This window comes from Clarias gariepinus, chromosome 11 (assembly GCF_024256425.1).
Source record: "Clarias gariepinus isolate MV-2021 ecotype Netherlands chromosome 11, CGAR_prim_01v2, whole genome shotgun sequence".
Lineage (NCBI taxonomy): Eukaryota > Metazoa > Chordata > Actinopteri > Siluriformes > Clariidae > Clarias > Clarias gariepinus.
This window is the reverse complement of record NC_071110.1, coordinates 26,115,803-26,130,217: the sequence shown is the minus strand read 5'-3', so window position 1 is coordinate 26,130,217 and position 14,415 is coordinate 26,115,803. Positions and strand designations below refer to the sequence as shown.

The 14,415-nt window shown below is 41.3% G+C and overlaps 1 protein-coding gene across 4 annotated transcripts in view; it reads left to right on the top strand.

Annotated features, from left to right (window-relative positions):
* Nucleotides 1–4,860: 4,860 nt before the first annotated feature.
* Nucleotides 4,861–14,415, top strand: part of ulk2 (unc-51 like autophagy activating kinase 2) — a 35,946-nt gene continuing 26,391 nt past the window's right edge. For 3 of the 4 annotated variants that reach the window (XM_053507315.1, XM_053507316.1, XM_053507313.1), the window contains exons 1-3: nucleotides 4,861–5,844; nucleotides 10,020–10,112; nucleotides 10,234–10,275. In XM_053507315.1, the coding sequence (XP_053363290.1) occupies nucleotides 5,755–5,844; nucleotides 10,020–10,112; nucleotides 10,234–10,275 (225 nt within the window). In that variant the 5' untranslated portion in view covers nucleotides 4,861–5,754. The remainder of the gene's footprint in view (nucleotides 5,845–10,019; nucleotides 10,113–10,233; nucleotides 10,276–14,415) is intronic. The other variant, XM_053507314.1, reaches the window with a different exon arrangement.

Genomic DNA, 14,415 nt, shown 5'->3' with positions numbered 1-14,415 from the left:
TTATTTTTTTTTTTTTAAACATATAGGGTTCAGGATTGTGCAATATCTTTTTTGTTCAGCACAAAATAGGCCATATGATGAACTGAATTTTAACCAACTATACAAACATGAGCTGGCACGGTGGTGTAGTGGTTAGCACTGTCGCCTTGCACCTCCAGGGTCTGGGTTGGATTACCAGCCAGGTCGATTTCCATCTCTGTGTTTTCCCTGTGCTTGGTGGGTTTCCTCCGAGCACTCTGGTTTCCTCCCACAGTCCAAAGACCTGCAGATTAGGCTAATTGGCGTTCCCAAATTGTGTGTGTGTCTTTGATGGATTGGCACCCTATCCAGCATTGTTATGGATTTTATTTTTAAAAAAAATTCTATTTTACCTGACATATCCAAAAAAGCAAATGCACAGTTTGATGTCTTAAGCCTCCCCGTTAACTCACCCCGGCAAGGCCTCTATATGAGCACATATTTTTATTTTAATCGTCATTGACATACGCTGTGTTGCCGGCAGGGATCTGTGCTGCTCAGGATTTAAGGGTTAAAAATGTTTTAAATAAATGCAAATAACAAATTAATTTAATGCAGTTATTTTTAAGCACTTTGAACATATCTATTTATTTCCTTAAATGTATCGCCTTTGCAGTTTCTAATTCTATTATTAGCTCATCTTTGGCTTTCCCATTTCCTTTTTCACTTTTGTCAACCTTATTAATAATATAATGCAACTTCTTTACTTTACAACACTTTAAGGCAATCAGATTGTACTGTAGGTGGACCTGCTAGACTGGAGTGTAAAACCGCAAGAAAAAAATTATACATTACTGTGTATCCATTCATCTAGGGACCATGGAGGCCATCAGTCATTACCATTGTATATATTCCCACTTTACAAATGTGGTAGGACAACCAGTCAACATTCAAACGCTCATTCACACACTACGGGCAATTTGGAACTGCCAATTAGCCTAATCTGCATGTCGTTGGACTGTGGAAGGAAACTGGAGATATAGGTTGCAATATTAGATTGTAACACGAAGACATGTTGTAGATGGGATTGCACACTGGATATCTTACATATAGTCAGTATACACAGGGTAATGTAAGAACAACCAAAAGTTACTAGTGCAATGCTAAGAACAAAAAACTACAAGATATATAAAAAGCATATAAATAAGGCATATGTAATAATAATAATAATAATAATAATAATAATAATATCATCGATAATAAAAAACGTCATCGATTAATAATACTAATAAGTGAAATAAAGTGAAATGCATGACGACCTTGATGTGCAGTTGTATATGTGACAAAGTGGCGAAAGTGCAAATAGTAGGAATTGTACAAAGAGCGAAGTAATTATGTAAAGATTAGCATGGAAGTGACACTGACTGAGTCTGTGCATTTTGGCTTTAACAGTTGCTATTGAGATGTCTGCTACTTGTGCTCTGTACAGCCTTTATAGTGGCTCAAATCTGAGGTGCTGTCAATTGCTTCAATATTGGTTGCATACAGGGCCGGAATAAGTTTCCGCCTTTGTTCATTATATTGCATTCTGTTAATGTGTTTACACTCATCCCTGCTTGTATGTGCATGCTCCAGCTGGGTGTTTGCCTGTTCTGTAATGACTTTGATTTACTTTTGTATGTTTTGTTCCCAGTCTGCTGACTTCCTGTTTTCGGTTTCTGCCCCATATTTTGCCTATGTCTACATGTGTTTGCTGTACACGTGTCGACTTGTCTGACCTGTGTACCGTCATTCTTATGATTCTTCAATATCCTTGATAATTAGACCTACTTATTGGAATATCTAGTTGAACTGTGTCCATTTTAATGCTTGTTTGGCTAGCCTAGACTCTTCCTCATTTCCCCCAAATTCTACATAAACTAAAACCCAAAGAAAAGAAGCGGGCACACCTTTATCTTACAGGTTCAAAAGTGTACTGTAGGTTATATTTTAAACAGTATGTCTTGTCTACAGGACTCACGCTTGTTCCTGCAGGCAAAATGCATGTAAGTACTGACAAACTGTCATATGCACACTGTATTGATACTTTTCTTCCACACACTCAAGTTCTATTAATATTGATAACAGTTCTACAGTATACACTGATATCTGTTGCTCTCTTTTTAACAGCTAGCTTGAGCCGTGGGATGAAGAATGCCCTTACTTGTGCGTCCTTTTTGAAGGGTTGTTTTTTATTTGTAGTTGGACTGTGGAAGGAAACCAGAGTACCCGGAGGAAACCCACCAAGCTGGTGGAGAACATGCAGACTGCCAGGGACACAGACCCAAGGCGGGAATCGAACCCCGGACAGGGCTATCCACTGGGCTGCCATGTTAATGTGTGTGTTATGTTTTATTATATATTGTAGTATAAAGTAAACGACCAGTCAACAGCAGGAAGAGAACCTTTAAGACTCGAAGGTCAGCTGTCCCAGTCGGGCTCGATTCCCGTCTCTGTGTGCATGGAGTTTGCATGTTCTCCCCGTGCTTGGTGGGTACTCCACTGCAGATTAGGCTAATTGTTGTTTCTAAATTGTAATGTGTGTATCTGTCCAGGGATGTACCCCGCCTTGTGCCCTAAGTCTCCTGGGATAGGCTTGAACCCAAGACCCAGAAACTGGAGATGCAAGGCAACAGTTTTAACCACTAAGCCACTGTAACGTCACTCACTTCTCATTATACTGCTTTATCCTGTATACAGGGTCTCAGAGGCCCTGGAGCCTATCCCAGGAGACTAAGGGCACGTGGTGGGGTACTGTCTGGATGGGGTGCCAATCCAATGCAGGGCACAAACACACATACACACACTCACAAGCTCAATCACACATAATCTGGGAACGCCAATTAGTCTAATCTGCATGTCTTTGGATGAATGTAAAGAAACTGGAGGACCTAGAAGAAACACATCAAGCACGGGAGAACATCCGAACTTCATGCACACAGTACAGAGGCAACAGTGCTAACCAGTATGTCATTATGCAGCCATTAAAAAATTAGAAGATTGCAAACATTCTCTGATTGTTCTATTCAAGTCAATAGGAAGGTGAAAATTTTTTTACAGGCTGATAAACATGTAGACCTGCTCAGCCTGTTTTGACCATTGAACGGATCAAGCTGGAATTTAATGGATTTGACTTTGGCTGTGTAATTCTTATAACATAATAAGGAATTATATCATAAATTCTTTTTAAATTTTCATTTAAAAAATGCACTGGCTTATCTAATTGATTTTTATATTTTTACATATACATAAAATGAAACACATTTTTGGAAGTGCAAAGGTTATGAAATGAATATGATGCAGACATTTAAAATGTACCTATTTTATTTCTAAAAACTGAAGAGTCGCCTGAGATTAATTTATGCCAAATTATAGTACATGAAATGCTTGCATGCATGAAAACTCCTGATTGTCATCTTTCAAACTGAAAGTCAGATACGGTACCTCTACAATTTGACGTTGCTGTTTAATTCTATGCTCATGCAGTTATAAAACTCCGACAGCAGGTGGAGCACATTATGCGTTCACCTGGTTTACTGCATTGGTGTAAATAGTCCCTCGATTTAAAGTGGTCAATGGGGAGGGTGTCAGGTTCATTTAGAACCCCGAGGTGGAAATCAAACCCAAACTCCGTGCACACAGACCCCAAGGTGGGGATCAAACCCAAACTCCGTGCACACAGACCCCGAGGTGGGAATCAAACCCAAACTCCGTGCACACAGACCCCGAGGTGGGGATCGAACCCAAACTCCGTGCACACAGACCCCGAGGTGGGAATCGAACCCAAACACTGTGCTCAAAGACCCCGAGGTGGAAATCAAACCCAAACTCCGTGCACACAGACCCCGAGGTGGGGATCAAACCCAAACTCCGTGCACACAGACCCCAAGGTGGGGATCAAACCCAAACTCCGTGCACACAGACCCCAAGGTGGGAATCAAACCCAAACTCCGTGCACACAGACCCTAAGGCGGGAATCGAACCTTAACTTCATGCACATGCAAACAGACCCTGAGGCGCGACTCAAACCCAAACTCCATGCACACAGACACTGAGGTGGGAATAGAACCCAAACACTGTGCTCACAGACCCCGAGGTGGAAATCAAACCCAAACTCCGTGCACACAGACCCCGAGGTGGGGATCGAACCCAAACTCCGTACACACAGACCCCGAGGTGGGAATCGAACCCAAACACTGTGCTCACAGACCCCGAGGTGGAAATCAAACCCAAACTCCGTGCACACAGACCCCGAGGTGGGGATCAAACCCAAACTCCGTGCACACAGACCCCAAGGTGGGGATCAAACCCAAACTCCGTGCACACAGACCCCAAGGTGGGAATCAAACCCAAACTCCGTGCACACAGACCCTAAGGCGGGAATCGAACCTTAACTTCATGCACATGCAAACAGACCCTGAGGCGCGACTCAAACCCAAACTCCATGCACACAGACACTGAGGTGCATGCAGATCCAAGACGGGGTGCCAATCCCTCACAGGGAACATATACACACACTGCAAAAATGTGGGAACACTGAATCTGCATGTATTTGGGAGGAAACCAGAGTACCCGGATTAAACCCACTGAGAATGGGGAGAACATGCAAACAACACACATACACAGACCCCGAGGCGGGAATCGAACCCTCGCCCCTGGTGGTGCAAGGCCACAGTGCTAACCACTTGCAGTCATAATAACAACAACAACAACAATAATAATATAAAATCATACATTGAAGAGCACGAGCACTATAGCTGGTGGCGGAGGGTGACGCGTGCGCGCGCATCGGCTCGCGGATGAACGCTTTATTATGATGTAGGGCTGCTCTGCAGTTACGTCAAGTCTCGCGCGCAGGAAGAGTCGCTCAGTGGTGATGCTGGAACACCAAGAGCAACAGACTGAAGCGTAATTGTTGTATTTATTACCTTTTTTTATTTAAGAATAAGGAGGGTAAAGATAGATAAGAATAAGGAGCATCTTTGGGATTGGAAAGACTGAAGAAGAATACACACAAAACGAGCCGAATAAACACCTGTCCTTATTTATATTTATATGCGTGGGGGAGCATCAGCGTTTCCTGGACCTGTACAGATTTCTTTCGGATTATAATTGATGCATCGCATTTTGCTGTCCTTTTTGGACGAACACGGTCGTGCGTGTAGTTGTAGCGAGGACATTTTCTTGCATCGAACATTTTATATTAACGTTATTATTCCGCGTTTCCTTGGACTATGGGCTCGACCCCGGGCCAGAGCTCGAGCAATGAGTCCCAGCTCTTGTCCGGAGATAAACTCGTCTCCCAGCATGGAGCGAGCCGACTGCTCTCAGCGGAAACACGGAGCAGCCGTTAGCTTCGTGCTAACTGGGTCAGAAAATGACAGCTTAGGCCAGCTAGCGAGCTCCGTCACCTCTCCATCTCTTATTACTGCTGCAGTCTGAGGAGAGAACGCCTGTCCACACACACACACACACACACACACACCACCACCACCAAGGACTCGGTTAGTGCTTCTGTTGCCACTGCTGTCAAGGACAATATATAAACATAAATATAAATAAATATATACAGCGTGTTTCAGACAGTGTTAGCCGTTTAGCTTTGATGCGCGCGTGCATGTCGTCCTCCTCGGGGTAACGGTTATGGGGAAGAGAAGAGACACTGTGTCCACGTTCAGTCCTGTCCTTCTGCTCAGCTAGTGCTTAAGATTTCTCAGTATTCCTCCACACACACACACACACACACACTGGACAGACATGGAGGTAGTCGGAGACTTCGAGTACAGCCGGAAAGACCTGATAGGACACGGAGCCTTCGCGGTCGTCTTCAAGGGGAGACATAAAAAAGTAAGTGAATAAAACCCTCTATGTCTTCCTGTCTTTGTCTTTCTGTCTTGCTCTTTCCGTCTCTCTATCTATCTCTGTCTGTCTGTCTCTCTCTCTCTGTCTGTCTGTCTCTCTATCCCTGTCTCTCTCGTCTCTCTCTGTCTCTTTCTGTTTCTTTCTCTGTCTCCCTGTTTCTCTATCCCTGTCTCTCTGTCTCTCTCTGTCTCTAATTCTCTCTGTCTTGCTCTCTGTCTCTCTCTCATCTCTCTGTCTTGCTCTCTGTCTCTCTCATCTCTCTGTCTCTCTCTCTGTCTCCTTTTTTGTCTCCCTGTCTCTCTATCCCGGTCTCTCTGTCTTGCCCTCTCTCTGTCTTGCTCTTTCTGTCTCTCTATCCCAGTCTGCCTCTGTCTCTCTATCACATCTCTCTCTCGTCTGTCTCTCTCTCTCTTGCTCTTTCTATCTCTCTATCCCTGTCTGTCTCTGTCTCTCTCTCTCTCTTTCGTCTCTCTCTGTCTCTCTATCCATGTCTCTCTCTCTCTCTCTTTTATTCTCACTGTCTCTCAGGTCTTGCAGTGAGCATCTCTGTCCTCTCAGTCAGCCTCAGAAATCTGGGTCAGACTCCTGGACTGTATTTCCCGTATTTGGTTTCTAACAGTCTTATGGCTGGACATCTGCATTGTATCTCTAATTATAACATGATTATATGTCCTATATTACATCACGTATGAGCCCAGGCTGTTAGAGACACCGGCATTTTCATTTTCGGCTATTCATTCATTAAAAAAACGAAACAAACAAACAAAAAAAACAAAACAGCTCCATTGATACAGCTTGACTCTACTGGTGAGAGAGAAGCTATTTAATATTTAATGCATTTAATCAAAACAGCATAAAATGTATTATCTCTAAATGTATTACAGCGCCAGCACAGTGGCATAGTGATTATCACTGTCCTCCAGGGTCGAGGGTTCAATTCCCACCTCGGGTTTGTGTGCATGTTTTCTCCATGCTTGGTGGGTTTCCCCCGGATACACCGGTTTCCTCCCACAGTACGAAGACATGCAAATTTCCCACCATGTGTGTGTGTGCTCTGTGATGGATTGACATGTCTGATGTCCAAAGTCTCCTGGGATAGGCTCCCGGCCCCCTGCGACCCTGTACACAGGATAAGCGGGATATAAAATAAAGATGAAAATGAATATCATATTCTAGAGGGTTACTTACTTAAATATTACATTTGTGTGATTTTAGTCCACTAATGTGTGTGTGTGTGTGTGTGTGTGTGTGTGTGTGTGTGTGTGTGTGTGTGTGTGTGTCTGAGTAAGGAGTCCATCAGCCATTATTGTTTTAAAGCTTATCAGCATGTCAGCTCGAGGTCGAGATCAATAGCATCAGGGTAAATTGTATTCTGGTATACGCTGTCCGATTCAATAATCAGTATCAGTATTAAGGCAGATCCAGGATTGAAATCGGATCAGATAAAAAGTTTTTTTTTTCTCCTCCAGTGTCTTGACACAAAGTTGGGCGGATGAAACTGTTCACATTGCTTTTATAGCATTTACAAGTTTCAGCATGACGCTGTTCCTGTGCACGAATCCAGCATCGAGCCTCGACTTTAAGCCCTTTTTCAAACACCTTTGTAATCAACTGGATGACCGACTGCATCCCGGGCCCACACAATCCTGTAAGGACAATATAGTCTTGTTTTAGCAATGTTTATTGATAAAACAGGACTAGATTCTCCTTACAGGTTTGTGGCGTGCGAATGCAAAGGGCAAGCCTGTATTTGTTTTCACACGGTAATGTGAGCAATTGTGGCTTGTGTTATAGATGACTTGAACAAGCATGACTTGTAATGTTATGATTAAAAGTAGTGTGATAAAGGTCTGACTTTTTAGTGAGACGATTGCAGTAATGAGTCTGTTATTAATCATGTAATGTCTGCCTGAATTTACACCGCAATGCCACAACAACCACAACCGTCTCGCTGAAAGAGGAACTAGTCAAATATTTGTCGAATCGTGGAGACACAGTTTAATAGATTTGCTGGCCTCCCTCAGATGCTACTTATGCTCTTGATTAATTGGGATTTTGTACCTAAACTATGCAAGGTTACACGTGGATTTAGGCCAATAAAGGCAGAGGGACAGAAACTAGACTCTTTGTTGGTTCTACCTTTAAAAAAAACATGCAAGCTAGTTTGTCTCTAGTTTATGCCTGAAACAAGACAGAAGCATGCTGCTGGCAAGTAGGACTGTGAGTGGAAAATCTCTTATTATAAAAGTAAAGAAAATGCCGCGTCAGACCGATCCTGAAGCTGGCCAGGAGTGTGACTGATTCAGCATCATCAACAGATCATTGCACCTCCAGTTTCCTCTGTAATTAGCTCGCGTCTTGTCAGGAGCATGATGAAAGAGTAATTATTTTGAAAGCATATCCTGCCCACACCAGTCCTCTAAATTACATACCTGTATGTATGATGTATTTTTTTTAGGCTTGTGTTTGAGCTGAAGGTTAAGCCAGGCTGAATGACCGCTTTGCCAGATTAGCTGAAGTGTAAATGATTTGACCTCAAAAAAAGTCTGTCCGTGCCTTTGTGCTTCCGTGCTTTGCCGAGCAGCCTTTAATTAAAATGATCTGAGTGATGTCATTCTTGCGTGTAGGCAGTGACTCCAGGGCAGACAGGAACATCCTCCACTCAGAGATTGTCACTCCACTCTGCTCTGATAATGCAATTCTTGCCTGGGTTTCATTTCTGGATTAATTGCACCACCAGAGGGTTGATCAATTTCCAAATCTGCCAGGCCATACTGCAAGGTGTTGTTGGATTTTCAATGAGTACAGCCTGAACATTCGAGTGTAAATTAATGCATTTATTTTAAATGTTGTTGTTTATACAGATGATTCAGAGATTGGATTGTAGAAGTCTCCAGTAATTAACAAAATAGAAAAAAATACTAGTCTGCAATAAAGATGGAGTAAAAATCGATTCAGTTATGCATTGCGATTTCTGCATATATCCATCCAGCTTCAACCGATTATCTGAAATTTGGTCACAGCTCCAGCACGGAACCCCAAACTTCCTTTCCCCAACCACCTCAGCTAACTGTAACTGCGGGATCCCAAGGCGTTTCCAAGGGGATGTGCCAAGAACACCTCCCTAGGGAGCGTCCTGATGACTAGATACCCGAATCACCTAAATTTAGTCCTTTCCACGCAAAGGAGCAGCGGTACTACTGAGTTTCTCATCCTCTAAAGGAAAGCTAGCTAGCCTTCTGAGAAAACCCCATTTCAGCTGCTCGTATTTGTGATTTTGTTCTTTTGGGCATGACCCAACGCTCATGACCATAAGTAAGGGTAGAAACGAAGATCGACCAGTAGATTGAGTGCTTTGCCTTAATCTGTTTCTGTGTGGCGATTTACATACAGTATGAACACACTGACTTCAGAGTCGATTATTTATTTTTTTTGTTTTTTTATTAAAATTTTAATTTGTATTTGTTTGCATTTGGAGTGGTCAGATATTGCAGTTTCTCTCAAATAATATAATAATATTCACACATTGGCAGGCAGCACAAAGTCACATGGAGTGCAAGGAAATTGTTTGCTAAGTCGTTTAGAATTGTAACGAAATCTTTATCTTAAAAACAAAGCTTTGTAAGAGCTTTGTAATAGTCATCGCAGTGCTTTCAGGTTTTGCAGTCACATGCTAAGCTGTGATTTCTTTCTTTCGTCATATTAGCTTACAAAGGAAGTGAGTAAACGATCTTTACAACAGGACCTGGCTTGTGTTTTTTTTTTTTTTTTTTAATTATAATTATTTTTTTTATGTTGTTGCAAATAGTTAAAAATTGTAATCATCAACAAATTTCTGTAGATTAAATGAAATAAAAGCCGTCAGCACCTATACTGGTTTGGAAGAGAAAATAATGTCTCTTATAACAGCATGTGCCTCTTAATAAAGTGTCCTCTGCACGCCCAAATCAAAAGGAAATTAGCGCTGAGCTATAAAAGGCCTCGCTGCGGGACCTATGAGCAGAATTTGAAGAAGAAAAAAAAAGGTTTCAGCTGACTAATCTAGACTGTCTTTTATCATTGCCCTGATCTTTGTTTTTGTTTTCTCTTAAGCAAAGGAGTGTACTGTATCTAATGTCTGTCTCTCTCTATATTTTTTTTCCATATCAATCCGTTGTCAGAAGACAGATTGGGAAGTGGCCATCAAGAGCATTAACAAAAAGAATCTCTCCAAGTCTCAGATTCTGCTTGGGAAGGAGATCAAAATTTTGAAGGTGAGTTTGCTGTTTAAGGCCACGTTACATGAGCCTTGTCGTCTTCCAACAGCCTTGATCAGCATTTTTTTAAAAAAGATCAGCTGATCTGATTTTCAGATATCTGATTTCTTCTGTCTAGGAACTGCAGCATGAGAACATCGTGGCGCTCTATGACGTCCAGGTAGGCGAACTTGACATTTAGATTTGTTTTGCTGTTCATTCACAGTTTAAAAGGGAAAAAAGTGAGGCTGTCTAGTTTCACAATGCCTCTCTTGTGTGATAAAGGCTGTCTGTCTTCTCTAAGTTTGAATAAGAAAGTCCCAGGACACAACTATTAACCAAAACTGTGCCACTGAATCCGCAAAAGGAACTTGTAGGACAGATGCGACATGTAATCTTAAAAAGGTTAAGATAAAAGAGATTTTAAACAATTTGTGTATTTATCAAATAAATATATACAATACCAGTCAAAGGTTTGGACGCACCTTCTAATTCCATGATGTTTCTTGATTTTTTTCTTTCTATATTGTAAAACATTGCTGAAGGCGTTGTAATAATCTCCTCCGAAAAGTTGATACTCAAATGTGTCTGCTACTTATGCTCTGTGTAAAGCCCATTGATCTGATGTGCTGGTTGTTAATTGGTGATTTGTAACTGAGGATGGTAACTCTAATTGAACTTCTCCTCTGGAGCAGAGGTGAGTTTTGGTCTTGTTGTCCTGGGATGGTCTCCATGAGAGAGTGTTTCATCATGGTGTCTGATGGGTTTTGCAAATGCATTCGACCCAAAACTGTTCTTTGAAGAACTGGTTTAGAACAGCTGACCTTCATGTCTTAAAATAATAACAGACTGTTGTTGTTGTTACTGAATTACATGATGCCATGTGTGTTTTTAAAATTTCTGGGATTGTCCTAGAATGTAAAAAAATAAATCACACAAAAAAACAACAACAATGAATTAGAAGGTGTACAAACTTTTGAGTGCTGCTGTACAATCATTCATGTTTGTTTGTGTAATATATTAATGAATAGAGTCTCCAGTGACACAGTAAGTATTTTTCGGGTTTTTTTTTTTGTTTTTTTTTTAGCTGGCAGAGTCTTTTTAATTTGCAGTTCTTCTTTAACATGACAAATTGTGTGTTGTTTTTTTGAAAAAGAGGAAAAAAAAGACAGGCTAGATCCAGAATAACTGTTGCAGATGCAGTAGGTTATGAATGGAAATAAATTGTTTTGCAGATGTTCTGCAGTTTTATTTGAAATGTAATTAGAAATAGCTAAAAAGCACTGTTGTTGGTTGATTAATCAAAACTGTAATCGTTGGCAAGGTTTAAGAGAAATAAAGCAAAAAGGATGAGCTTTTCAGGTTCAAGCTCAGTTTTCACATGAAATATAATGGCTCATCCTGACCTACATTTCCCTGTATGCTTTGCCAAACATGTACTGATATTAAGGTAATGATTAATGACTGAGAGAATATGGACGACCTTTCACATCGCGTATGCAAAAGTCTTTAGTGTAGGACTGAAAACCAAATGATACACTATACTGTTATCATCAAGTGACAAAGGTGGCTCCACTGGCTTTAAGCCTCATATGAAAGATGTATATGTGCACGCCTAGATGAATACGAGCAGCCCGGGGTATATAAAAGCCAGCACTGGGGGTTTAATTGGGCTCGTCTGGATTCAGTAGCATGATCTTTTCTGGCTTTGAGGTGAAAATAGACCCAGATTTACACACGCACTTGGGAGAGGAGAGTTGTTTCCTGCTCATCCTACGTAACGTCCTTATGTAACACTCCTACTCTGCAACAGGAGTGCTGAGAGTGGCGTTTAAACTGCGCTTTTCATTCTTTAACTTGAGCATCAGTCACTCTGGGTATCTTTTATGGCCCTATCATATCTTTTACTCCATCTGCTAATAGAAATGGGAAGTTTATATTATAGAGAAGTCGAATATATAAATCCAAAAACATATATATATACTGTATATAATTAAGTGGCTGTGATTTGTTAGTGCCATGCCATCTGACAGGTTTTAATGCTTTCACTCCGCAGTAGAGGTGTGCAGCAGTTCATTAGTTGTTTGTCAGCACACCACGTGGTGTAATATTTGGCCCGCAGCTATAAATACACATGCTCAGTCAACAGAAAGGCTCTATTAAAAGACCAGAGTTGGTTATTATGTGTAAATAATGATTCCAGATTGCATCGAGTGCAGTTGATTAATGCGTTACTTAATGTTGTCATTTAAGTTTTAGTAGTTTTAATATACACAAAGTCAAACGTGTAACGCCATGACTTTTGCTGGACTTTTACTATAGCTTTGTTCAGAGCTCGTGTAGACCGTGGATTTATGACGCCAGCCAATGAGAGATCAGGATAAGCTTTGCCAGAGACGGTTTATTAAAAGCAGTGACTTTAGTGTCTCTGTCTACATTAGACAATCATAAGACGCTTGTGAGTTTATATTCGAGTTTGTGAGCTGAATATACTGTGAAAAAAAAAAAGAAAAGGATTTTTTATATTTTTATCAGTTCGCTCCGAGTTAAGATTTAATTCGGTACCGTTCTCTGCTGTATTTTTTTTCTGAATGGGGCTGTCTGCACTGCAGTCTTAATTATAGCCCTGTAGTAAGAGCTGTATAGCTCCTATCAAAGCTCGGTGCAGTGTGGAGGGGGCTTGAGGCTCTGTAATAACAGGAACAGGGAGCCGTCTGCCTATATTAAGCCTCCATATTCCACTCTAATCGTCAAAGCAGTTATAAAGTGTTGAGCTGTATTTTTGGATCTGAACCCCATAATGTGGCTTGGCTGGTAACGTTTACCTGACAGACACACTGTGTGATTAAACTTACTAGAAACGAACTTACGACACTCAGAACTGATAAAGATTAATTAAAAGCAAGTAAAAAGTTCAAAGGTTATGATTATTTTCCCCCGTAGTCCTCCTATCGACCCAAACTTCTTGTTGTGGAACACAGCGTCCCTTCTATATGGGTTCACTTCGTTTCTCTCCAGTTCTTGGAAAACAGTGGGAGGAGTTTTGAAGGAGAAAAAAAAACATGCTGAGAAGGAAAAACAAGGGGCAGGAGGGGCTTGGGCTTGTGCTTTTCAGGAATGTCGCTAGTTCACGTAGTTCAACACTGTATGTAATGTCTGTTACGCTGTGCCATCTATTTATGATAATGATTCTAACTACAGGATGACATCACAAGCCCTTGTTTTGGTCTGTTGTTTAAAACTGTTTGCTGAGAATCACAATGTAGGCTGTGTGTGTGTGTGTGTGTGTGTGTGTGTGTGTGTGTGTGTGTGTGTGTGTGTGTGTGTTTTATTAGCTCCATGTGGGAAGGTGAGATGTAAGCAGAGATCTTTGAGGTGTGTTTAAGTATGAATGTACATTATATTTGTGTGCGTTCCTTATACATAGCTCTAGCTATTTCAACTGTTCATGCTTGTTTTGTTTTTTGTTTAACAATCTGTTCTCGAGGGTTCTTCTTTTTATGACGTTCTGAAACGATATATAACTAGGAGTTATAGTTCTTTACACTGTAGGAAGTGGTATTTACTCGAACAGCACACCTCAAGCACTAGTGTTGGCTCTAATTCAAATGCGAAAGGACTGATATGGTATGAGATAAGCTTTCTTCTTCAAGGCCCATGGTTCATCTGAAATGTTACAATCTGCATTTTTCTTTGGTTCTGTTAACACTGAGAGAGAAAAACAGAGAAGCTGGTGAGTGGACGATTGGTTATAGATGCAATAATGGAAGTGGTTCATGGGTTTTGTGAATAATCTACAACTGTAAATTAGATTTTTAAATAATCAATAAATAAAAAATATAATTGGCAACTGATTATTGATGTAGGTGGCATGGTAACGTAGGAGTTAGCACTGTGTACGTCCGGGGTTCAATTCTCTGGCCTCTGGTTTGTGTGTGTGTGTGAAGTTTGCATGTTCTCCCCATGCTTGGGGGGAGGGGAGGGGGAGGTTTCCTCTGGATACTCTGGATTTCTCTCACAGTCCAAACACATGCAAATTAGGCAAATTGGTGTTCTCAAATTGCTCATAGTGTGTGAGTGTCTGTGCAATGGATTGGCATCCTGTTCAGCGTGTACAGTATACTGCCTCGAGCCCAAAGTCTCCCGGGATGGACAATGAATGAATGAAGATTGTTGCTGTACAAGAGATACAAAATGCAATCTTGGGAACTATTATCGAAAAATACCATTTGTCGTGGTAATCTGGTAATAAGTTACAATGGATTGGCATCCTGTTCAGCGTGTACAGTATACTGCCTCGAGCCCAAAGTCTCCCGGGATG